The sequence below is a fragment of the Mytilus galloprovincialis genome, chromosome 10 (genome assembly GCF_965363235.1).
Source record: "Mytilus galloprovincialis chromosome 10, xbMytGall1.hap1.1, whole genome shotgun sequence".
NCBI lineage: Eukaryota > Metazoa > Mollusca > Bivalvia > Mytilida > Mytilidae > Mytilus > Mytilus galloprovincialis.
Window position 1 is genome coordinate 724,996 of NC_134847.1, and position 25,671 is coordinate 750,666.

General features: G+C 34.6%; 4 protein-coding genes across 8 annotated transcripts in view; 2 read left to right on the forward strand and 2 right to left on the reverse strand.

The window, feature by feature from the left end:
* LOC143049622 (uncharacterized) overlaps nucleotides 1-5,733 on the reverse strand; it is a 49,216-nt gene extending 43,483 nt beyond the window's left edge. For 2 of the 4 annotated variants that reach the window (XM_076223216.1, XM_076223219.1), the window contains exons 1-2: nucleotides 5,602-5,733; nucleotides 3,305-3,338 (exon numbers count right to left, since the gene is read on the reverse strand). In XM_076223216.1, the coding sequence (XP_076079331.1) occupies nucleotides 3,305-3,329 (25 nt within the window). In that variant the 5' untranslated portion in view covers nucleotides 3,330-3,338; nucleotides 5,602-5,733. Of the gene's footprint in view, nucleotides 1-3,304; nucleotides 3,339-5,529 lie in introns of all 4 variants that reach the window. The other 2 variants (XM_076223217.1, XM_076223218.1) reach the window with 2 other exon arrangements.
* The window catches only part of LOC143049629 (catalase-like), a 157,015-nt gene that overhangs the window by 69,294 nt on the left and 62,050 nt on the right, over nucleotides 1-25,671 (forward strand). The gene's annotated exons all lie outside the window — the stretch shown is intronic.
* On the forward strand, nucleotides 8,720-18,923 carry LOC143049623 (dicarboxylate carrier UCP2-like). 2 transcript variants are annotated; one of them, XM_076223221.1, is made up of 7 exons: nucleotides 8,755-8,795; nucleotides 11,014-11,146; nucleotides 12,220-12,366; nucleotides 13,792-14,029; nucleotides 15,178-15,384; nucleotides 16,618-16,900; nucleotides 17,656-18,923. In XM_076223221.1, exons 3-7 carry the CDS (start codon nucleotides 12,229-12,231, stop codon nucleotides 17,810-17,812), a joined length of 1,023 nt encoding a protein of 340 aa, XP_076079336.1. In that variant the 5' UTR covers nucleotides 8,755-8,795; nucleotides 11,014-11,146; nucleotides 12,220-12,228; the 3' UTR covers nucleotides 17,813-18,923. The 2 variants fall into 2 exon arrangements, with proteins under 2 accessions (XP_076079335.1, XP_076079336.1); XM_076223220.1 differs by lacking the exon at nucleotides 11,014-11,146 and having other exon boundaries at nucleotides 8,720-8,795.
* LOC143049625 (putative deoxyribonuclease TATDN3) lies at nucleotides 20,126-24,335 on the reverse strand. Its single transcript, XM_076223222.1, has 2 exons — nucleotides 24,179-24,335; nucleotides 20,126-20,921 (listed from the first exon to the last, which is right to left on the reverse strand). The coding sequence occupies exons 1-2, from the start codon at nucleotides 24,263-24,265 to the stop codon at nucleotides 20,172-20,174; spliced, it is 837 nt and encodes a 278-aa protein (XP_076079337.1). The 5' UTR covers nucleotides 24,266-24,335; the 3' UTR covers nucleotides 20,126-20,171.

Consider the following 25,671-nt stretch of genomic DNA (forward strand, 5'->3'; position numbering starts at 1 on the left):
ACGACCCCTTTGCGATCAAATCGATCTGGTCTGGCCGAGATCAGGGGGAGATCGAGTATAATAGTTGATTTGGTCTAGCTAGTCGAGTAAGGATGGTGAAGAGATCATGAATTGGTCGGAATTATCTAATATGTATTCAATAAGTGGTCGGGTTTGAGTCGTGATGGAGTCGGTAAGGAGTCGTGAATGGTCGGGTTAAGGTCGTGTACTGTCGGATAGCAGTCGGGTAGAAGTCGTAAACAGGCCCGATCAAGAATCTGGTCTCGCTTGGTCGTGGATCCCTATTGTCCAAATTTCCACGACCAATTTCAACCAACTTCTTGATCGGGCCTGTTTACGACTTCTACCCGATCGCCATCCGAGTGTACACGACCTTAACTCGACCACTCACGACTCCATATCGACAACAAAATGAATACTTTTTCGATAATTCCGATCAATTCACGATCTTTACACGATCTTTACTCGACTAGCTAGACCAAATCAGCTATTCACGATCTCAGCCTTATCTTGACCAGACCTGATCGTATATGGGTCGTAGGGATAATCGGGAATTGGTCGGGTATGCACATTTTTAGTATTAAAACGTCCGATTTTTTAATTCCCTGCCGCTTTGGAGTGGGCATTAAGTGTTACCCTTGTCCGTCCGTACGCACGTACGTCCCAACATGACCCTTTATACTGTTACATATGCTAGAAGGGACATTATTGGTGTCCCATGGACATATTTTCCGTTTATTTGGTTATATATTCAGTAGAAGGTTCGAGTAAAATCATACATTTAAAATATCTACATAGAAATAAAGCAGTTTGATTTGTGGGCAATGTGGTAAGAGCTCAGAGAGACTAGTTTTAAAATAGCTGTGACGGAGCTTGTAGAATGCATAGAAGACGAAAAAGATGGTGTAGACATCAACAGGCGCCGATAAATCTAGGTGAGGCAGTGCATGGCTGACACGACGACCACTGTGTGTGCAGTTTGAGAGACTTGCACTAACTCAATAAAGAGGAACCCAATGGCAATGGTTATAAAAACTTCGTCATAGTGGACACTGATAAGTAATGGAAGTTTTATTGCTCTTTGTTATGCCCCATTTATTGGCATTACGTTTTCTGATCTCTGCGTTCGTTTGTCCGTCACGCTTCAGCTTAAGGTTTTTAGTCGAGGTAGTTTTTGATGAAGTTATAGTCCAATCAACTTGAAACTTAGTACACATGTTCCCTATATGATATGGTCTTTCTAATTTTAATGCCAAATTAGAGATTCCCCCCCATGTTCAAGGTCCTTTGATCATAGAAATTGATAGTGCGGATGGGGCACCCGTGTACTGGGGACACATTCTTGTTGGAAATGGCACCACAAAATGAGATTTGTCACTGGTTTAGTAATTATGTGCGATAGCAATATACATAAACTTTACAATCCCCATTTCCTTACTTTCTTACAAATAAAAGCGTACTGATTGTCAAATATATGTGCATAAGTATCATATGTAATCAGTATTTTTCATAGATTTGATATCAAGTAGTTGAATGATTAAAGGTATTTATTTTCTTTTTGCTGTATGGCAAAAACCTGTATGTATTTGCCAAAAAAGAGGGCAAAGATGTCACATATTTCCCAAAAATTTGACCCAAAGTAGAATTTCATTCTCCTGGACTGATACCTATTCTAAAACAGTTTAAACACATTTCTTTCTAACCAAAGTTTGGTAAACATTGTGTGCCGTTTGTTATAGTTTGTTAAACGTAACAGAAGTAGAAACAAATGCATTGTTTGGTTAGAGGGATTGAAATTTTGAGTAATTTTAGACAATGTTTTGAGTTATGACAAGCAAGAAAACGTTTAGATAATTGATTTAAAAGTTAGAAAGAAATGCATCGTTTGAACTAACAAACGACGAAAGACAAACTGTAGACGCATTTACAGCGAGTGTATAGTTTGTCAAATTTTATGCAAACTGGTAAAAGTATGTTAGAAACAAATTATCAAAACTTGTGCTTGCTGAACAGTTTGTATCATTAATATTACTGTTAGAAAGAAATTCGCACCAAATAAAAAAAATATTTGTCTTTCGTCTCTTTTTTCTGTGAAATTACGTAAAAAAATTCGAAAAGAACAAAAATTGACTGTAAGGTGACCTATAGTTATTTATTGATAATGTCTGGGTCATTTGGTGTTCTGTGAAGAGCTGTCTCATTGGCAATTGTATCACATTTTTTTTTGCTACAAACATTTCTGAACAAACAGAAAATACGGACAGACAAAACAGAAAATAGCCCATTACACATTTTTTTTGCTACAAACATTTCTGAACAAACAGAAAATACGGACAGACAAAACAGAAAATAGCCCATAAAACAGGTAAAATATAATCTTGATGTTCTTATAAACCAACTTTGAAACATGAGTAGTCTAGCAATGAATATTATTTCACAATTACTTTAATATTTGAAAAATCCGCCAGTTTCAAATTTGCAGGATTTTCTTCCATTCCGGAACATCTGAGATCATCCTAGGTTTTGTTGGGTAACGTGTTACTAATTATTTTTTTTTCTATGTTATGTAGACTGCTGTTTGTCTTTTCGTCGGTTACCGTTTTTCGCTGTGTCTTTGTCGGTTTGTTTTCGACCTTTGAGTTTGATTGTTCCTTTGGTGTCTTTAGTCTCTCTTTTAAAATGTTACCTCTCCTTGCAAAAGTAAAGACACGTACTGTACATAAAGGAATTTTTGTACAGTTAAAAATAATGTTGCCAGTATTTTTTTGCGGAAGCAGAGTTATGAGAGTTAATCAGATCTGCACACAATTTTAGAGAATCTTGTAGCAGTCATGTGTTCTCGTGTATGGTCGAGTAGAGATCGAAGAGTGGTCAAATGTGGTCGCGAAGGTATCGGGTATTGGTCGAGTTGGTCTGGGATAATATAAATATACAAGTCGCAGTGATCTGGGAGCGATCGGGCATTGGTCGAGCTAATTTGGAAATGATCGGACATTAGTCGAGCAAAGGTCGAAATGATCGAGTACTGATTGGTAATTTTTTTGTATTCCAACCAAACTCGATCTCTACATTTCCCGATCAATTCGACCGCTACTCGACGAATTCTAGATCTCTTCTCGAGTGACTTGCTTCTCGATCCTTACTCGAATGTTTTTGACATGTCAAAATTTCTCGGGAAGAAAGTCAGATCGATGACGAGCAAGGTAGACTATGTTTACCAAAAAAAGGTTATGAACATCTCTAATATTATGATTATCTATAGAACACAAAACAAACAGAAATAAGAAAGAAAAAGTATACTTACAAGTTTTTAAAAGGGCCTGTTTCATTTTGCGTGTCTACAAAATAGAGTAGAACATGAGTACAAACCCTTGCTGGTCAAAGAAACAAGTTCGCTTCTGCCATCAAGGTGCACATATATAGTTTTATTTTTGAAACAAATTACAATTTACATTGTTATAATAAAAAAAAAAACAGCGAATACCCTGATCTTTCAAAATGAATCTTGCATTGAAGCATTCTAGCAGGATTTTCAGATAATATTTCAAAAATAACTAAGAAAGAATTGTGAAATGAAATATTCGCCACTAGACGTTAAGTAACCAACAGTCAATATACATCAAGGACCACATGAAAAGAAAAAGAAAATGTTTGGGGTCTTTTCGTCTTCATTATACCAACAACAAAAAAAAACTTTCTGAAACTAGACTTTCTTGTTAAAACTCAATGTTGAATTTATTTATTCAACTGATGACGATCAATGTTAAAATATTAACACACTCTGCCTGAAAAATAAAAAATAAAACGTATTTCAAAAATTGGTAAAAAAAAAAGCAATGCCCACTAAGGAGGAAGGGTAACAGCCTTATATCTTTTAAGTTTATTTACATTCCATCATGATCAAAGACTTGACTGTATTAATGATAAAAAAACCCAACATAAATATTACAATTTTTCTCCAAAAATTGAGCACAAAACGTTCAAAAGTCGAAAAGAAGATACCTTATATATAATACAGTAAAAATGGAACTTGGCATTTGCTGACGACGCACCTAAAATTTTGTCTCCGCAATATATTTTTTTAATTTCAGAATTGAAGTATTCAATGACAATGTAGAATGTACGTTAGTAGACATTACGCGGCCATACAAATGTTCAGTTAAAGCACAAAAATGATTCCCCACTCAAATAATGTCCATCCGTCCGTCCGTCCCATTATGGGTATATAGTTATTCCGCATAACTTCTATAGTTTCAATCCTAGGAAGTTTTCACTTTGCTGTCTGTTTGTACATATATTGAAGATGTGCATGTTGTCAGGGTTTCAAATTTTATTAATATTTGCTCTTCTGGGAGATAGTTGAACTTTGTATCATTTTTGGAGTATATACTTGCGAAAGAGATGCAAAGCATTTCCGGATAACTTCTCCTACGGTTTGAATCCTAGGAAGTTTTGACTTTGCTGGCTGTTTGTATATATATTGAAGGTGTCAGGGTTTTGATTTTTAATATTTATTTGCTCATTTAGGAGTAAGTTGAAGTTTGTCATTTTTAGAGTACTTATTTGTATATTAGAGCCTAAGAGGTAGTCCTACAATGAACCATAAACCTATGTACTCCCATGCTTAACTTTGTGTATTATTGAATAAAACTTTGCATCTGCGGGGGCATCATTTGTATCTTCTAGACACAATAATATCTCAATGAAAGGCACATTGACTATAATACAGTTACTTCAGAGTGGAGTGGGGGCATCACCTTGTCTACTTAGTTTTATTCGAGCTATCATAAAGGCTTTTGTCATTTTGGTAAAAGGAAGAGACTGTTTCCTCTATTTAAACCCATCAGGCATCAAAAGGTTTTTTTCGCCAGCATGTATGATTGTATCCATTCTAGTTTTATTTTTATTTGATGTAAAATTACAGTAACAGTACGTACTGACTGTCAGTTGCCCACATAATAATGACGTCTTGAAAGGCTAGTATATATTTTTTTGCTTTGACGCCTTATAGTCCAAATCATTAGGACTACAATGAGTTACGTAACAGATGTCTTATAAATATCAAATACATGATAGCTTAGGTTTTGTCAAAAGCATAGGTCATGAACAGGTGTGAACTATTTCCACTGGGACTCCCAGTGGCAGCGGGAGTTACACAAACAACAATCAAACAATAACAATATATATGCAAGGCACATAGCCTCACTTGTGTGTGGGGAAAAGGAGGGAATTTGTTAATATTTCGATCATGCTGTTGTTAAGTTCCGTTTGGTTCCGATCACGTTTCTCTCATGGGACGTAACTCGTAAGGCCAAGGCCAAGGTTTTAAATTTGGGCTATATGGTTCTTTGGTGATCTTTGAATGCTTTTAGTTCCTTGTGTTATTTTTGGACAATTTAGAATTTTCCAAAAATATCATGAAGGACATGAGAATTAATGTTACGCAGCTTACTGTGTGCTAGTTTTGACCTTGTAAAAAATATTCAATTTCATGCACATTGCAAGGTGTCATTTTAATTTATCAATGACCTTTTAGCACTTTCGCAAACAAAAACACTTCCGTGTTACAGCTGTGTGGGCAGACGCATTTCCCCTTCTCACCTTTACCTGTAGAGTTGTTATATTACACTTTACATAGTAGTGTGTTAATCTGTTTACGCTGAAACGGTTAAATTACAAATATTCGGCGTCACACTCACAGAGATCTTGAAACACATGACGTCATGATAAAATCATAAAGAAAAGACACAATGACGGAATGTAAGATATGCGGATCTGTGATTTTTCTGAGAGCGTACATGTTTTACAAGAGAGGTCTAGAGGTGAAAGATACCAAGTTCAAATACATTAGTTGAAAATATCCTGACAACACCATGTCAAAAATATATAAACAACAGTATACAAAATACAACATATAAAACAAAAGAATTATCAACATGAACATCAATTAAACTGGGTGAGCAGATCTTGCTTTACATGTGGTACCCGTCGTGTTGTTCATGTACGTACAATACCATTGATGTAATTTAAATCAGAGAGATGATAATTATGCTGGTTCCAAAGATTTCCTTATCCATCAAACAGCGGAGCCTGCATATATATACATATTTATCATTAAGACGGCTTAAGTTTGTATTAGTCTCTGCATTTAAATCCATCGTTAAAGTATTAAATGTAGAAAAAATAATGGCAGGGAATAAAAGATCACGACCAAATATAGCTGAGAAAATCTTAAACAGGGTTGAAACATGGATTGAGGGGGCGGGAATCAGGAGTCAGACTGAATAATAAGGGAGTGATTGGTCGAAACTTGGGAGAAGAGTGGGTTAGAATAGGAATAATAACACTGGGCAAAAAATTACCGATTGTCGTCTCGGGGTAATGATAAGTAAGTGGCAGTAGGCTGGAAGAAATTATGGAGACTGGGAGAGAAGTGAAAGTTGGAGAGTAGGGAAGTGGAAACCAGAGACCCCCTGTCCTAGTAGCTCGTTGATGTTGTTTGATAAATTTATATGAAACGATATCAGCAATTCAAATCCATTTTGGCCAACAGTTCGAACGGACTGAAAAATCGCTTTGTATGCAAACATACTGACCCACGAAAAGAACTAAGAAGGTGTGTAATTGAGTCGTAATTCTATAACGTTTGCTATATTGGGACAATGCATACTACAAATTCATTATTGTTTACATAAGGTGTGTCAAAACTGTTATGTGCTTAGAAGACCTCATAGGGCATGCGGCAATATGAAACATTGCTATTGGCTTTCACCACAGGAAGGGCCGGGAATCGGGTGCAATGGGGTAGGGGTGGGGTGGGTGGGCTCAACATGTTTATTTAGAAACTGACGTGAGGCTTTTTAAAACTTCCTCTCCCATTCATATTATTATTTCTACGAAAATCCCTACCCATTCATATATTTCAAGGAAAATCACATCCTAATTATATATTTTCCCCAGCTTTCATGACATATTAGACGTTAACCATACACATGTGAACATTCATATTATTAACATGATTATATACATACAATTATATATGATTGTCACAATGATCATCAACATCAAAGTTTCAAGATCATGATGAAATTTATGCTACTCGTTTGGTGCTACGTTGTTAAGACAAATTGTTTGAAATAAATTAACTAGTTTTCGTTGAAGAAAATCCGTCTAAAATTATGCTTATTCGATCAAGTTCAAAGTCCACGTTTTTCGATGTAAAAAAACTATTGTTATTGTTCTATTTGTCACATCTTCCATATATCTGTTACTTAACATTTTACATATCAAAAGAAAATAACTGACATATAAATACTTTCAGTTTGGACTTTGTCCCCTGTCCATAAATAATAAGATACATATAAATTATGACCTTAACAGTATGGATTATGAACAAACAAGTCTACGTAACAAAGATCCATTTAAATATGCTAGGTCATTAACTGTATGTACTTTGGACCCAATCGTTGTTTAGTCTATATCACCCCACCATATAGAAATGTAAAATATTTTACACTTTTTAAAGAATATCTTAATTGTATCTTACCCCCTCCCCCCTTTTCCTCCCATGACACCACACCAATACTTCTCGTGCAACGATATATTTCATTTTGTTTTTAATCTGTTCTCAAGATTACCCAGAACCAGTCTCTTCCCCAGATACATTGTGACTTGGATGGAGAGTTGTCTCATTGCCACTCATACCACATCTTCTTATTTATATATAGTTATATAACTCGCAAAATTTTTACTTTGCTCTGCCTCGTGAAGTTGTTGAAGGTGTTTATAATGAGGTTGTGATGAATTTTATTTACCCCTCGATGAATATTTGCTTCTATATTTATTTCACTCACATGGTAATCATGGTAATTTTCCTAAATTCTTAATCAAAAATCTTTCCTAAATCTCAAAAAAGTGTTAAAGATTCCTGACCCTACTTTTACAATCATTATGACTGTCTTGTCAGTTTTGTTTAAAACGCATACAAATAACAGATTTTGAGTCATTGTTTCAAAATGAAAAGAAAGGACATTTCAAGCTAATTAAAAACTTATCAAAAGAGTAAACGAGACGTGTCTTTCAAATACACATGCAATGGTCCAATAGCAAAGCGGTGTTTCGATTAACTGTGGCTCTTTTGCACCAAAAAAGTTTTTATTATAGTAGTTTGTAAAATAAAAGCAAAAATGTTCGAAGGCCTTTACAGTTTAGTTTACTATTATTGTTTTTAGATTAATTTAAATTATTCTTTTTTAAAATTTAAAATACAAATGTATGTTTTGATTTGATCAATTTTCATTACTTATTACAGGGGAAAGTGGCAATATCTCTGAATAGGTGAGAACATTATATCTTTGGAAAAGGTAACGACTTTTCAATAACTATTACAAAGTTATGTTCAATTGAATTATATTACCAATTTTTATTTTTGCACTTGAATAAAGTCAATTACCATTTAAATTTTACACCCGGATTACTGTAGACGTCAATAAACGGTTAAAATGTAGTAAGATGATGAAATATTAAACTTACTTATAAAGAAAATGATTTGCAGAATTTAATTACAAACAAAATCACATGTCATGGAATGACAAATCAAAACTTCAGTTTAACACACACCTCCGGAAAACTAAATTTATAAAAATAGAAGTCCTTCAAGGAAAAAATATAAACCAATGAGAATCGAGAATTTTTACACACCCTCCAGTTGAACCCGTATAAAACAGAAAACTAATATCAAAATCGTTAAAATGAGGAAAGACAAGTGATAGTAAATTCTTGAGCATATAATCACTGTAAGTTTAATTCATAGATAATCAGTAAATTTGTTTTTAGTTACCTTTACGTAAAAAAATGCTTTTGTATATACTTTTCTATTTTTATAAATATTGCTTTGCTTTTTCTGAAATATTCAAGAAATTGAATAAATGATGCAATAGAAAAAAATAGTGACATTGGTTTTTTTTTATCTGATAAATAATTCACATTATTTCCTTGTTCGATCAACAAAAGGTATAAACGGTCTATCGAGTCAGATTAAAAGGGGGTCAGGGTGCCCAACCCCTGTTGTGGGAAAATTTGGTTAATTATATAGGGAATCACTCAATCATGATTGGAGCGGGTCACCTCTAAGGCTCTCAGTCCCTTGTGAAAATTTCTTGGTCCGCTATGCACCGAGTAGTTATCGTACTTCCAATCTATCCCTATTTTGTATTGTTTTAAATCTCGTATTTTGGACGACAATAATCATGAGTGAAAAACTCCGACTCTCTTCCCCAAATAAGATCTCCAGAAAATTATCTTTATATCTTTTTTTCAGTTTGATAGTGTACGGCTTTCTTATTTTGATAATCTCAATCGTTTTTAGATCATACTATACGGTAATATTTATATCAGATTTAATTACGTAAATCATTGTCATAAATTCCTTTGCTCTTCGTAGGTCCTTAAGTTGGAATAATAGACAATTGGTCGCATGGGCCTCTTAACTGGAATAATATACTATTGGTCGCATGAGCCTCTTAACTGGAATAATAGACTATTGGTCGCATGAGCCTCTTAACTGGAATAATAGACTAATGGTAGCATGGGCCTTTTTAGTCATACCATGTGAAATAATCCAATATAATTATTGTGAAGTTATCTTAATTAAAGTAAAACAATTATTTTGTCTACCTACTACAGTTCTATATTTTATTCACACATGCTTTCTTGAAGGATTTGTGAAGTATTATACATACATCGATTAAAATGTTCTATACTCTACAGGTTTATATTTTAATTTGTTTAAACACCAGAAAATCATGTTGTGCTGAATTTGATTACAATAATGACAAAAAAACCTGTTTTGTGAACAATTACAGAAGATGGAAATGAAAGTTTTGTTCAATTGCAGTCGATATAAATATTGACGACCTTCATATAGATCAATATTTGGGGTGGTGCCCACTTTCGCATGATTTATTTGATTCATAAAATTGAGAAAGGAAATGGTGAATATGTCAAAGCGACAACCACCCGACCATAGAGCAAACAACAGCCGAAGGCAACCAATGGGTCTTCATATATATATATATTTAAGCTGTTTAAACGACACAAAACTTTCATCTTGGGGTCAACAAACGGTCGTCAATAAAATAAACAAGGAACCAAGCTCGTAATCGATCTCAGTCTAAAAAGACTAGCAACAGTACAATATTCAAAACTTCTTTTTCGGTCGACCTCCGAAAACCTCCATCAACTGTACAATAAAACAATATCTTAATAGGTCTCAGTCTAAAAAGACAGGCAACAGTATAATATAATAAGCTTCTTATCGGTCTCAGTCTAGAAAGACAAGCAACTGTGCAATATAACAAGGTTCATTTCGGTCGCAGTCTAGTAAAACCATCACTGTATAATATATTTAGCTCCTATATAATCGGTCTCAGTCTAAAAGGACAAGTAACTATACAATATATCAAGTCTCTAATCGGTCTCAGTCTAAAAAGACAAGTAACTGTACCTTATACAAAGCTTCTTTTGGGTCTTGGTCTAAAAGGACAAACAACTGTACAATCTACAAAGCTATTTTTCGGTCTCAGCCTAAGAGGATAAGCAACTGTACAATATACTACGGTCATATTAGTTCTTAGTCTGGAACTACAAGTAACTGTGCAATAAACAAAGCTTCCTTTCGGTGTCAGTTTAAATTGAGATTTGATGTGGTGTCGGTAATTTTACGTTTCATGTTTTGGCTATTGAGATTTGATGGTGGTGTTGGATATTTGTCGCTCCATGATTTGGCTCACGTGACTAACTGTTTGGTTGACTATGAGTATTTTCAATGAGTAGTGCGTACATTGTAACTGGTAATTTGGTAACTACAGCAAATTTTTCGAAACCTCTGGCAGATTTTTTTAGTGGGATTTCAAGTAAAACTCAAATCATAATTTCACATGAAAAGATTACTATACAAGGCACCAGTTTAAAACGAATTCCCTTATATCTGATGTAAGAAACCATTATTGACAGGACAAATCTGTTCGCAGAATGCAAGTAGACAGTTTTTAGAGGAAATACACGAAAAACAACTTTAGTCTTGCAAAGGAAAGTTCTAATGCATGCGGTTATATTAAGCCAAAATTCCACCCGCTTTTCCTCGAATGTAACATCGTCGAATTTGACAAGTTGGTGCTACTTGTAAAGCAGAATCTGCTCACGTTTCCTGAGAATCTTAATTCACCGATGGTTATTGATGTGGTTTGTGTTGCTCAATTCACCGATGGTTATTGATGTGGTTTGTGTTGCTCAATTCACCGATGGTTATTGATGTGGTTTGTTTTGCTCAATTCACCGATGGTTATTGATGTGGTTTGTGTTGCTCAATTCACCGATGGTTATTGATGTGGTTTGTGTTGCTCAATTCACCGATGGTTATTGATGTGGTTTGTGTTGCTCAATTCACCGATGGTTATTGATGTGGTTTGTGTTGCTCAATTCACCGATGGTTATTGATGTGGTTTGTGTTGGTCAATTCACCGATGGTTATTGATGTGGTTTGTGTTGGTCAATTCACCGATGGTTATTGATGTGGTTTGTGTTACTCAATTTACCGATGGTTATTGATGTGGTTTGTGTTGCTCAATTCACCGATGGTTATTGATGTGGTTTGTGTTGCTCAATTCACCGATGGTTATTGATGTGGTTTGTGTTGCTCAATTCACCGATGGTTATTGAAGTGGTTTGTGTTGCTCAGTTCAAAGATGCCGGTGTAGTGTTTAGTAGACTGTATATTTGTTTGTTTATCTTTTCGTCGTCTTCTTTTTGGCCGTGGTATTGTCTGTATTTTTTAAACTGATGTTTTATGATCGTACCGTTGTTATCTTTAACTATTTTCATATCATGTGTATTACATATATTACTGAAGTATTACATATATAAGGTGTATTACGTATATTACTGAATACACCATGTAAACTGTTGATTGTTTGTTTCAAGTTCCTAATTTTCCTATATTTATTGTGTTCTTGCTTTCACCAACACAACCTTACATTTGAAGCAGATTCTCTTATAAAGGATGGCACATATAAACTGCTCCCAATGTTAGATGGGTTGGCAATAGCTAGAAAACATTAAATTTTTTTAATAAAAAAATATTTAGCACAGAAAAAAGGGGAGTCAATGGCCCATGCGTTTGTGAATTATTTTTATAACACAAAAGCCATCTTTATTTTAAAGAAATGTTAAATGACATCAACAATGAAGACACCCTGTATAAAAGAAGATCAACCAAGTGTTTATGTAAAGGTTATGAGTGCTGGATTAGCTGCATGCATTGCTGATGCTGCGACGTTCCCGTTAGATACAACAAAAGTTCGCCTTCAGGTACGTGTAGAAAAGTACTTTAAGATAATTCTTATATGATTTGCATATCTGTAAATACTTGAATTGGATTGGTCAATACGAAATTTTCTCTTGGTTTACACTTCGATAAACCATGTTTCGAAACTACTTTCGTAATCTATTCATGCGCGATACACATTATTGCAGGGATAATGGGATTTTCAGCAAATTGAGATTAAAAAACTAATGTATAACAGTTGTTTCTATTCTAATGCATATATCACAAAAAATAAATAAAATAATTAAATGCCCTTCAGCATCGAAAAATGTATAAAAATAAGATTTAAATAAAATTCCGCGAAATTTCATGAACAATTTTGCGAATTACGTCATGGCAAACACGTCGTCATACGAATAAAACTTTAAAGGGAAAGATTATTTCGTTACGTGTACGCTTAAAATTCGGATAATACCTCATTTAAATTAACTTTTGGAGGCAAGTGCTATTTCATTTTAATTTTTGTTGGATTTATAGAACATTTATGGATTTTAAAAAGTCAATATGGCGGCCAACTCCTAAGTTACGACCTGTCAGTTGTGCATGTGATGGCAATTAAAGAAGCCTTTACACAAACAAATGTTAATAAGAAATCGCGAATATTTGGCTTAAGAATTATAAGGATTAAACACATTTTTTCTAGAGGTTATTGATGTGTAAACCGGGGCTCTTACTCACAAACTTTACACTTCGGACTTTTATTCAGTTTGTGAGTTATAATCGCCCCGGTTTACACAGCTTATTGGTGTGTAAACCGGGGCTCTTGCTCATAAACTTTACATAATAGTCCTTCAGACTTTTATTCAGTTTTTGGAGTTAATCGCCCCGGTTTACACATCAATAACCTCTAGAAAAAAATGTGTTTAATCCTATAATAAACCCCAAAGTTTGTATGTATGATAGAATGTTTCTTATTTACACCTTAATATAAATAACGCATAGCTTGGAGGTAGATAGAGCATATTGTTACCCCAAGAACACATTGTCAATCGAGGCGGAGCCGAGGTTGCCTTTATTCTTTTTCGAAGGGTACCAATCTGCTCTACCACCCTATCATTTATGTGCAATTTAATCTGTTATACTGAATGTTCTATCATTATTGTCTTTCAATTTAAATTGTTTGTTTTTTTCTACATTGGCTGAGAGTATTTAGAGGGGTTGAGATCTCACTAAACATGTTGAACCCCGCCGCATTTTTGCGCCTTCTCCAAGTCAGGAGCCTCTGGCCATTGTTAGTCTTGCATGATTTTTTATTTTAGTTCATTTACATGTTTTGGCGTTTAGTATGACGTAGATTTTCACTGAACTAGTACACATTTTTAGCTGAAGGCCGCCTCCTATAATCAAAAAAATTAAGTTGTCTAACTTAGTCTTTGACAAATATATTTATTCCCTACAATTTTTAACAGCTACAAGGAGAAGGGAAAACAACGGGAGTCCGATCAAAACCGGTAACCAGTTTATCTCGGTCCAAAGTAAAGTACAGAGGACTATGTCATGCAGTTGGTGTAATTGCCCGTGAAGAAGGTGTCCGTGGACTTTACAAAGGTCTGGTCCCAGGTCTACAGAGACAACTGTGCTTCTCATCAGTTAGACTGGGTCTATATGACGAGTTCAAAGATTTTTACTTTAGTTTATTATACAAAGGTGAGTGAAATTCTTCAATATCGTGTAAAAAAATAAGTCTGAACCTGACTATTGTTGAAGACTGCTGGTTGACCTCCATATCATAGTAGTATATGCCTTTTGGTATATATATTTGTGTCGTTTGGTTGTCGTCTCAATGACACATCTTTCCTTTTAATCAAATAGAGCAATCTCGACGAAAGACAAACTATGTGAGGCAAGTAATGAACGATTGGATTGTTTAGCGAGTGAGGAGAAGGATGGGATTGTGAGACGAGTTAAAAAGGGTCTGTTTGAACTCGATTCAGGCTAGTTAAGGTAAATGGGATTTCGAGGCGAGTAAAGGAAAATGGCATTGTGACGCGAGTATACAAGGGTAAGATTAAAATGCTAGTAAGAGAAAAGGACCATGATGCGAGTAAAGGAGAAAGGGGTTGTGACGTGAGTAAAGGAAAAAGGTATTTTGGTGTGAGCAAGGTAGTATGGGATTGTGAGGCGAATAAATGTGAAAGGAATAAGGATGCAAGTGAATGAGAAAAAGATTAAAGAGGAAATACATTTCGATGCGAGTAAAGAAGAAAAAAATGTGAGGTGAGTTTGTGAAGCGAGTAAATTAGAAAGAGATTGTGGTGCGTGTAAAGGAGTAAATGTATTGTATAAATTGAATAAATGGGAAAGGGATTGTGATGAAGAAGTGATTGAAATGTGAGTGAAGGGGAAAGAAATCAAAAGAGAAATACATCATGATGTGAATACATATATTGTTATGTGAGTAAAGGAATAAAGATTGTGATGTGAGTAACTTTAGGAGAAAGGGAATGAGATGCTAGTAAAGGATGACAGTATTGTGATGCTAGTAAAGGATGACGGGATTGTGATGTGATAAATGGAGAAAGGGACTAATGTGATACAATTAAAGAAAAAGAGAATCGTGATGTAAGCAAAGGAGAAAACGAGTGCCAACTTCCAAGTAAGTAAAGGAGAAATAATGGTAAAGCGAGGAGAAAAGGATTGGAGGATAAGACTTTTTTCAGTACCTAAAATCATACATATGACTAAATGTACAAAGATAGATAACACAAGTTTTTGCTATTCCATTCCGTTCATGTATATACATAGTTATGTGTTGATTTATCTTGATTTTGACTTTTGCTGTTAAATTTATTCAGATTCAGAAAACAAAGAAATGCCTATAAAAATTCGTCTCCTGGCTGGTGTCACGACTGGCGCGTTATCTGTAACACTGGCTCAGCCTACAGACGTGGTAAAAATTCGTATGCAGGGACAGAGTACCACAAGTGCCCGCATATACAACAGTTCTATAAGTGCTTATAAATGTATAGCAACCGAGGAAGGAATCCGAGGACTATGGAAAGGTATTTATTTTAAAACGATTGAAAAGTCACGAAGCCAAAGAACGACGTCTGCCATCCGCGTGAAGACTTCTTTTAGACAATTGTAGAATGAGTTGAAATTTTGTAAACATTTTTTTTATATATTAGTTCAATGTGAAGTCTGATTGCCATTCAGTTAAAGGACCAAAGCTAATGCAAGAATTTTGCCTGTTGAATCCAAAATCAAAATACTTATTATATATTGACTAAAACCGTTGACGTTGAATAGCGGCCATTTTTTCTTATTTGGCTCATCATTATAAAAGTCGAAAAATACCTGAAATATTTTATACAATTATTTGACTCGAAAAGAGGTTTTTAAATGTCAATCGTCACAATTTGGTAAATTCCGTATCGCAATCTAATAGATAGAGTGAAGAGAAGTAACCTGAATTTGCCGATTGCTTTATTGCAATCGACTGAAACTGAAATGATAAATTTAAGACCTCGAAATGAAAGTAACCAAACTTATACCACTGTCCCAGGTTAAAGGGGATCCCGCCAACATGTACAACACCGCCACATTGTGTATGCATGTGCCTGTCCCAAGTCAGGAGCCTGTAATTAAGTGGTTGTCGTTTGTTTATGTGTTACATGTTTGTTTTTCGTTCATTTTTGTACATAAATAAGGCCGTTAGTTTTCTCGTTTGAATTGTTTTACATTGTCATAGCTGACTATATGGTATGGGCTTTGCTCGTTGTTAAAGGCCGTATGGTGACCTATAGTTGTTAATTTCTGTGTCAGTTTGGTCTCGTGTGGACAGTTGTCTCATTGGCAATCATGCATACCACATCTTTTATTTTATATTAAGTAAAACTTTTTAATTAGATGTAGTTCAAGATAATATGGAAATTGCTTGAAGAATGTATTTGGTATCAAGTTGAAGCTAGTCCAGTGGTGATGTCAGAATTAAATTTAAACAAGAATGTGTCCGCAGTTTTAAGTTGATTGGACTTCAATTTCATCAAAAGCTACCTCAACCAAAAACTTTAACCTGAAGCGGGACAGACGGTCGATCGAACGGACGGACGAACAGACGAACGGACGGACGCACAGACCAAAAAACATAATGCCCATAAATGGGACAAAAATAAGGATGTTTGTAATGTAGTTCGTATAACCCGTGAAGAAAATATCAACCATTTCAAGTCAAAGTCAGAAAGGTACCATTGTGTAACCCATAAGACAACAAATATACCATTTTTGATTAACAGGTGTAGTGCCAAATATTATCCGAAATATTGCTGTCGGAGTAACAGAAATGGTGACGTACGACGTCACAAAACACAAGATACTTCAGTCCGGTGTTCTAACAGATGGTATTCCTTGTCATTTCCTGTCAGCTGTTACAGCTGGTTTCATTGCTGTTATCGTATCCTCCCCCGTAGATGTTGTGAAAACAAGATATATGAACGCTACAACTGGCCAATATTCTGGGATCTTCAATTGTGCATATGGAATTTATTCTGGTAGTGGATGGACCGGTTTTTATAAAGGGTAAAATAAATTATAGCATTGCTTCAATTTTCATTTTCTCCGCTTTTCTGCATTCTTGTTTGTATATTGCAGTCTGCATGTAAAACACAATTTGTGGCTGTTATAGACCTACAGATTATTCAAAATGTGTTAATCTGTACATAATATTTGGTCGATGTAAATATATATTATAGCATTGACAAATAAGCGAGAGGTTTGGCTAGCTATTAATCCAGGTTCAACCCATTATCTTTTTCTTAAAATATCCTGTATCAAGTCAGAAATATGGCAGTTGACTTGTTATCAAATACATTTGTAGTCGGTTTCTATGTATGTTGGAGTGTTTTTATGGCATTTCAGTGTTTCTTTTGTTCCGTTGTTTTTCTCTTATTGTTTATGTATTTCTCTCGGTTTTAGTTTATAGCCTGGATCGTTTTCTCTTAATCAATTTATGACTTTTGAGCAGAGGTATACTAGTAGTGAGTACAGTGTCTTTAAATTCAGCAACTACTTCGTTTGATTTTTTGTTTTTGTTTTAGTTACAAACTTGAAATTAGTTCAAAACTCATGATTATGCATTAAATACAAGATTTTCTATTTTCTTCCGCTCGATGCTTTATCCGTGTTGCCGAAAACCAGTACTATTTACAATCAGATCATCAAATGAAATACCATGTTTTAAATTTTTTGCATTTATAAAATTATGTATAACAGTGTGATATACTTCGATTAGACTGACTTGCTGTAATTATATTTCTTCCTGTGCTATTTTTCAGGTGTGTGCCTTACTTTGCCAGAATATGTTCATGGAGTATTGTCATGTTCCTTACATACGAACAACTGAAGACTATATTTACACCTAAAACAAACCGTAAAACTATGCTAAATATCATTGAACAAGACAAAAATATAAGACTAGAAACACGTCTCTGATTTATATAGCAGCATGGGTGTTTATCAAAAAGAAGATCGAAAGTTCAACAATGAGAAATGTCTCGCCAGCTTTACCACTGAATAATTTGCGAATGTTTAGAGATAATTAATGACCTCAAGCAATTAATAATATATTAAAATGAGGTCAAAATTAGTTTACATGCACCTGTAAGATAGATATGTGCAGCTAACATTGATTCGAAAGAAAAATATAGATTGTCTTAGATCTCATTTGAAGAGAAACTTAGAAACTGACCTAAGGAATCTTTCAACCATAGAAATGAGTTCAAGGTTAGGGGACTTACACACATTAAGATCCTTCTGTAATCACTTCAAGAGAAACAGTCCAAGCAAAATAACTTAGTGTTTATCACTGTATCATGAAATAATGGCCACGAGCGCCTGGGCCCTGCCAGACGAATATTTTACAATCATTTTATAGACCAAATATAGTTAATCTAGTGAGTAATGTATATGAGAAACTGATCAAAGCGCGAAACTTTGATCATGAACCATCGAAAAGATATCAGGTGACTTCTGGCATTTCTATTTTGAAAGACCAAATTGTAACTGCTCATGCGCGAAATATTCCATAGGCCAAAAATGGTCAACACTAAATTAAGAGCGAATATAAAAATTTGGCTCTAAAAAGTCAGTAAATGAAGATGTTCTGCTATACACCAGCCGGAAATCTAAGCATCCATATGTGCTCGGGACAGAATGTTAGTCTGACACTGTTTCTCAAGCAAGGTGTAGTTCTTACCTAAGGGAAATTCAAGCTAAGCTAGTAATGTTAAATTGTACGTGTTTATTGTGTTGTTGTAAAAGGACTCATTTCGTATACGGAACTCGACAATAGCATATAAAAACAAATTGTAATTTGGATGGAGAGAAATATATCAGTATAGATGTACATTATTGCGTATGTGTGTTTCTGTGCGAGAACGTTTGTGTCTGTGCGAGTATGTTTATGTGCATGGTAGTATATGTTGTTTATTTATGATGTTAGTTTGCTACCCAAAAAATTTCGATGTGTTTTGTTACTGTTGCAAAGAACATGTGCAATTTTATAATCATTCTTGTTTATTGTTAAATAAATATAACTCTTTTATACATTGTTTAATTATTTTGTATGCATTGGACTTTCACCTGATCATTTAGGCTATTCGTTCATGCAATTCGGAGCATCGCTTGGAAGTTAATTGATTGGTTGGTTGATTGATTGGTTGGTTGGTTGATTGATTGGTGTTTAACATCACTTTAAGCACTATTGTGCTATTTCATAGCGGTCAGTTTTGACTGGTGGTGGGAGCCGGAGTGTCTAGAGAGAACCACCGACCTTCGATAGGAAAACTGACATTGCTGGACAATGTTAACTTATAAGATTGAACTCGTGCGCACCTGTCACGTGCTGGATTCAAACACATAACCGCAATGTTTACAGGATAGTGATACATTAGTTCGGCTAAACTTAAGACCATTCGGAAACTAAGGTCCACATTCTTTCATGAATGCAATTCGAAGCATCGCTTGAAAATTGAAGAAATCAGGACACTTCTTATTCAATTTTATAAAAATGTTCAGTTAAAATATTATACAACCAGATATCTTATTAGAAAAATATGAGAGTCAAGAAAATTAAAACCGAAACAACCCGAAAGAACAATGCAAAATATAGGCAACAGTAGTATACCGCTGTTTGAAATTCATAAATCGATAGAGAAAAAACAAACCCGGGTTACAAACTAAAACTGAGGGAAACGCATCAAATATAAGAGAACCACGACACAACAGAAACATAACATTAAAATGTAACACACAAGAAACAAACTTTAATATAACAATGGCTATTTTCCTAACTTGGTACACAATTCTTTGCTGTTTTTTTTCCAGAAAATATAAGTTAATCTTGCTGTTTTGAAGTTAGTCAGAAGATAACTGTAATGTATTTTAAGCTCCGAAGACATCAATTGGCAATTAATTTGATGATCGCAAATTAAGTTTACTGGCGACGCGTAATTGTTTTGAAGTAGTTGTATTTGTTTACGAGTTTCGTCAGGGTTGTCAAAACATGAAACACATTTGTTGGACAATAAAAAAGGAAAAATTGAGGACATTTTTCCTTTCACCATGTTTACCAGTCCTGAACATGAAATATTACAACACCGATTTATTCTTTTGACAAAATATGCAACTAAAAAGATGGAGAAACAAACAGCATGTACAGTCGAAATAGGAAGAAACCTCATGATGATGATATGATCTGTTGTTTTTTTTAAACATATCTACATATAAACCGAATTAAATAACACGTTTTACTAGCATGACTTTAATTTACTTTACTCTAAAAAAATTATGATTATTTTACAAACTTTGTCAATTTGGGGAAAAGTTTTAATGCGGTTGAAGACGTAATTCTCCGGACTTCAGAAGTGTCCATATTCTTGACCTTGGCGATGTACTCACAAGAAATATGTAAATTAGACGGATTATTCTTTACACCTTTCTCTGGTCCGAGCCCGGGCGAGTCTGTTTCCAACAGCATATTGTCAATCGGTACCTGTTTCACTAACTTTTCCTGATCATTTCTCACTATAGACGGAGGAATAGAGAAATAAAACCCCTCTCTAACACCCTCCATTGCTACAGCTGGACGCCCATCAAACGCGTGCATTACAACGTTTCGAGCGCCAAACTCCTTCAAAGCTGCTATAGTCGGGCGACCAGCAGAACGAGAGTGAACATTAATGGGTAAATCAAACTTTTTTGCCATCTCAACTTGTAATCGTAAAACTTCCTTCTGAACATCTTTATCACTTGGATTTTTACAGACACGTGGTTGAAAATCTAAACCTATTTCACCAATTCCACACAGAATGTCTACGTGTTTCTCTATTTCTGGGAGAGCTGCTTCAATGTCTGCAAGTGTCACACTTCTTTGGTCTTCGGTTCCTCTTTGGACCGGATGTACACCGAGGCATGGTGACAAGATGTCTCTATACTTTAGTGATATATCTAGAACTTTGGAAAAATCCTCTAGACCTATTGGAACTACAACTATTGCACTTACGCCATCTTTCTTTGAATTTGCTACAACTTCTTCCAGATCCTGAAAAAAAACTACATGTATTACTTGTTTAGTCAATGTACTGACTTTGAATTTAAGGACGAGGGTCCCGAATTTAAAGAAAATTTAAATCCAGACATCACGAAATACGAAAAAAAAAACCCGAATCCCGAAAGGATCAATCCCCAAATCCGGAGCTTAAAAACACCCGATCCCCGGCGACGTCCCATAAAAGGTTCAGCACCCTCTCTATTATCATTGAGCGAAAAATCCAGGAGTCTGTAGTTTGGAAGCCAGAGCCAAAAGTGTTTCTTTGGTTGCCTTCAAAATGACTACCAGTATGCTGAACACCTTATTTTATTCGTGTTCAATCGTGATTGATTAAATTGAATTTTTACTTATCTTGCGACCATATTTAAAAAGGCAGAAAAATATAAGTGAAGTACTACTTATGATCATGTAATGTCATTCAGTTGAAGGGGTTTCATAGTCCAAATAATCCGACCTTTGGACGTCTAGAAGGAAGGAAAGTATACATGTAATTCAAATATTTTGGCCACGAGCATCACTGAGAAGACATGTATTGTCGAAATGCGCATCTGGTGCAGGAAAATTGGTACCGTTAATTTTATTACTACCACTGGGTCGATGCCTCTGCTGGTGGACTATTAGTCCCCGAGGGTATCACCACCCCAGTAGCTAGTACTTCGGTACTGGCATGAAAATACGGATTTTTTGTGTTATTAAAATTTACTGTTACAAAATGATAGAAATTATTATAAATTAAGGAATGTATCTCCCTCATGCAAAGCTCTGATTCCTTTCACGGATTTGGCTATACTTTTTGGACCTTTTGGATTATAGCTCTTCATCTTTTATATAAGCTTTGGATTTCAAATATTTTGGCCACGAGCATCACTGAAGAGACATGTATTGCCGAAATGCGCATCTGGTGCAGGAAAATTGGTACCGTTAATTTTATTACTACCACTGGGTCGATGCCTCTGCTGGTGGACTATTAGTCCCCGAGGGTATCACCACCCCAGTAGCCAGTGTTTCGGTACTGGCATGAAAATATGGATTTTTTGTGTTATTAAAATTTACTGTTACAAAATGATAGAAATTATTATAAATTATATAAGGAATGTATCTCCCTCATGCAAAGCTCTGATTCCTTTCACGGATTTGGCTATACTTTTTGGACCTTTTGGATAATAGCTCTTCATATTTTATATAAGCTTTGGATTTCAAATATTTTGGCCACGAGCATCACTGAAGAGACATGTATTGTCGAAATGCGCATCTGGTGCAGGAAAATTGGTACCGTTAATATTATTATGTAAATATACTTTCATTCCAAGATGATTGCCTCCTACTATTATACATATTATCATGGATCCGGATCGACGAGCGAAATGCGCTTTGGGAATGACCACCTTCCCATTTTCTACATACGTGACATATTCAGTGGCGGATCCAGCCATTTTAAAAGGGGGGGGGGGGTTCCAACTATATGCTCCCATTCAAATGCATTGATCGGGCAAAAAAAAAACCCGGAACCCTATTCTTATATAAACTACTGTCATTGTAATTTCGAATATAGATAAGAGTAATATAAATCAATATTTATACAATAAATAAGTTAAAATAAGTTAAAATATTAAAAAGAATATTTTTATGAATGAAGACACCTGCTTTTTGTGGTATAGAAAAGGTTGATCCACTCGCCAAGCTTGGCAAGGCAGAACTCTGACGATATGGTTTTATTTAGTGAAAGTATTACTGATCTACAAAAGATGATCGATGCTGTAAATGTTTATTCAAATAAGTATGATTTGTACATAAATTTTTCAAAAACCAAAATTGTAATTTTTAGAAACAGAGGGAAAATTAGACCAGAAGAGCAATGGTATATTAATGGAAAGGCTATTGATGTATGTAACGAGTTCATGTATTTGGGAATTTTATTTTATTATACTGGTAACTTTGCAAATACTCAAAAGAAACTATCAGAACAGGGTAAAAAGGCTGTGTTTAGTATATTCAATAAAATACATGATGATTATTATAATCCTGAAACTTTGTTGTCATTATTTGATACTTATGTAGCAAGTATACTGAATTATTGCTCGGAAATATGGGGATTTCATATGGCACCAAATATTGAAAAAGTTCATTTGTATTTTCTAAAACGTATTCTTAAAGTCAAAATGAGTGCTGTAACTAATATGGTTTATTGTGAATTAGGTAGATTGCCAATGTACATTGAAAGGCAGTATAGAATGGTCAAATATTGGATTAAGATTTTGAGTACAGAAAATTGTATATTAAAGAATAGCTATGATGAGATGTATGACAGAAGTTTTATTAAAAAGAACGATAAACACAACTGGTGTTGTAAAATTAGAGATATTTTGTTAAGATATGGATTTAATTATGTTTGGATGAACCAAAGTGTAGATTGTAAAGATATTTTTCTATCGCAATTAAAAGAAAGAATGCTTGGTGCATTCATTAGTGAAGCAACTATGTTTTTTGAGAATTCAAATAAATGTCATTTGTATAGATACATGTATTGTACACACACATTGCAATTTTATTTAGATAGACCTGTAAATTATATATACAAACCATACATTTGTAAATATCGTATATCAGCTCATATATTAAGTATAGAAACAGGTAGATATTATAATGTTGATAAAAATAATAGACTATGTACAAATTGTAATACTAGCTCTATTGAAGATGAATACCATTTTATACTTGAATGTAAAAAATATAGTCAGATTCGAGAAAAGTATATAAAAAAGTATTATTGGAGAAATCCTTCTACATTCAAACTTATCCAGTTGTTATCTGTCAGAAATATTAAAGAATTGAATAACTTAGGTATATTTCTAAAATCTGCTGAAAAACTTAGAATTTAATTGCAGTAACTAATATTTTTGTTCTCACTTTATTTAAGTATCATATCATTCTCCGCTCGTATTTTGTATTTTGTATTATGTATTATGTATTATATGTTCTTTCATGCACACCTTATATTTATATTTACTATATATCTCTTGTGAAATTCTTATATTGGTGTAAAATTGTGTATATGTATCCTATAAGCTGTATTGCTTTCGGAATAAAGTATTATTATAAATCAAATATCTAATCGAATCTTTTAGTATTCAATATGATGGAAACGCCATTATTTAAGAACACAGGAGTTACCTCCCATATTTGTATGGCTTCTTTCTCTCTATCCTAAACTAAAAGTGAGGGTAACGACTAGTTTAACTTTGACTTACCTTATCAAACATATCATCAGCTAGATGACAGTGACAATCTATGTATCCAAGTTCATGTGAATCGTTACACAGTTCTTCTTCTTCCATTTCTCTTCTGTGTAGTGTACACCAACTTGTAACAACTTTTATAGTTAAGGGGAAATAACCCAATCTTGATATTGCTCAATATTGTGACATAAAAATTATGTTTCAGTCTAGAATGAAATTTTACAAATCTCGTTCTATTCTCACCGGGAAGTATTTCTGCCTGTTCATTTAAAAGACCAATCTAGTATCCAAACGATATATCATGGCATTTCATGTTTTCTCTCTCAGTTAGGGGACACTCAATGACACTCTTATTAATTGTGAAAAGAGGGGGAGGGCGTTTAATCATTTTCCAGGACCATATATATATTTGCGAGTTTAAATTGTGATACAGAACTACTATTTCACCCAGTCCATCCTTCAAATCAACATGTTATCCCCTTTAAAAGTAATTTAACTAATATTTGGAGAGAGAAAAAATGCGTTGACAGGGTAAATGTTTTATTGACGAAGCTAGCCAAAGTGTTAGGACCAAAATATTTATCCTTGATGATTGAAAAGGCAAGATATATTTATTTCCAACTTTACAATCATGGTCAGAATATTAACTTCCGAAATCTGTCAGACCCCTCCCTGTTGGATTAAATAGTCTTCCCTTTATTAGCCTCTGAGAGGCACGATTATCACCCATAACCTTACACTACTGTTATTGTAAGAGAAAGACCGCATCACATAGGGGAAATAAGTGGAAATATAATTACAAGATACCGAAAAACTTACACACAGAAAATTACAACCTCTCCAACAAAAACTAAACTGAGTAAAAATGGATGTCTGTGTCGTAGCCGCCTGATCACGTGTATCTCCCTCCCCAACAACAAAGTAAACTGAATAAAAAAAGGATGTCCGTGTCGTAGCCGCCTGCTCACGTGTATTTCCCTCCCCAACAACAAAGTAAACTGAGTAAAAAAAAGGATGTCCATGTCGTAGCCGCCTGATCACGTGTATATCCCTCCCCAACAACAAAGTAAACTGAATAAAAAAAGGATGTCTGTGTCGTAGCCCCCTGATCACGTGTATTTCCCTCCCCAACAACAAAGTAAACTGAGTAAAAAAAAGGATGTCCATGTCGTAGCCGCCTGATCACGTGTATATCCCTCCCAAACAACAAAGTAAACTGAGTAAAAAAAGGATGTCTGTGTCGTAGTCGCCTGATCACATGTATAGAGGGGTTCGTATAGAGGCGGAGGCCATGTATTTATATATTTAACTCCTCCAAACATTTGACTCTTCGTGTGCGTGTAGGAGAACCATTGTCGGATTAAGGATTTTCAAAAAGGGAAAGGTAAGTAAAAATCAGGGAAATGAACATCCATAGTACTCAGTCTATTTTTATGAAACTTATAGTTTGGCATTGCACAAAATCATGTTTTTGTGACTATTAATTTCGTTATATACTAAATCCA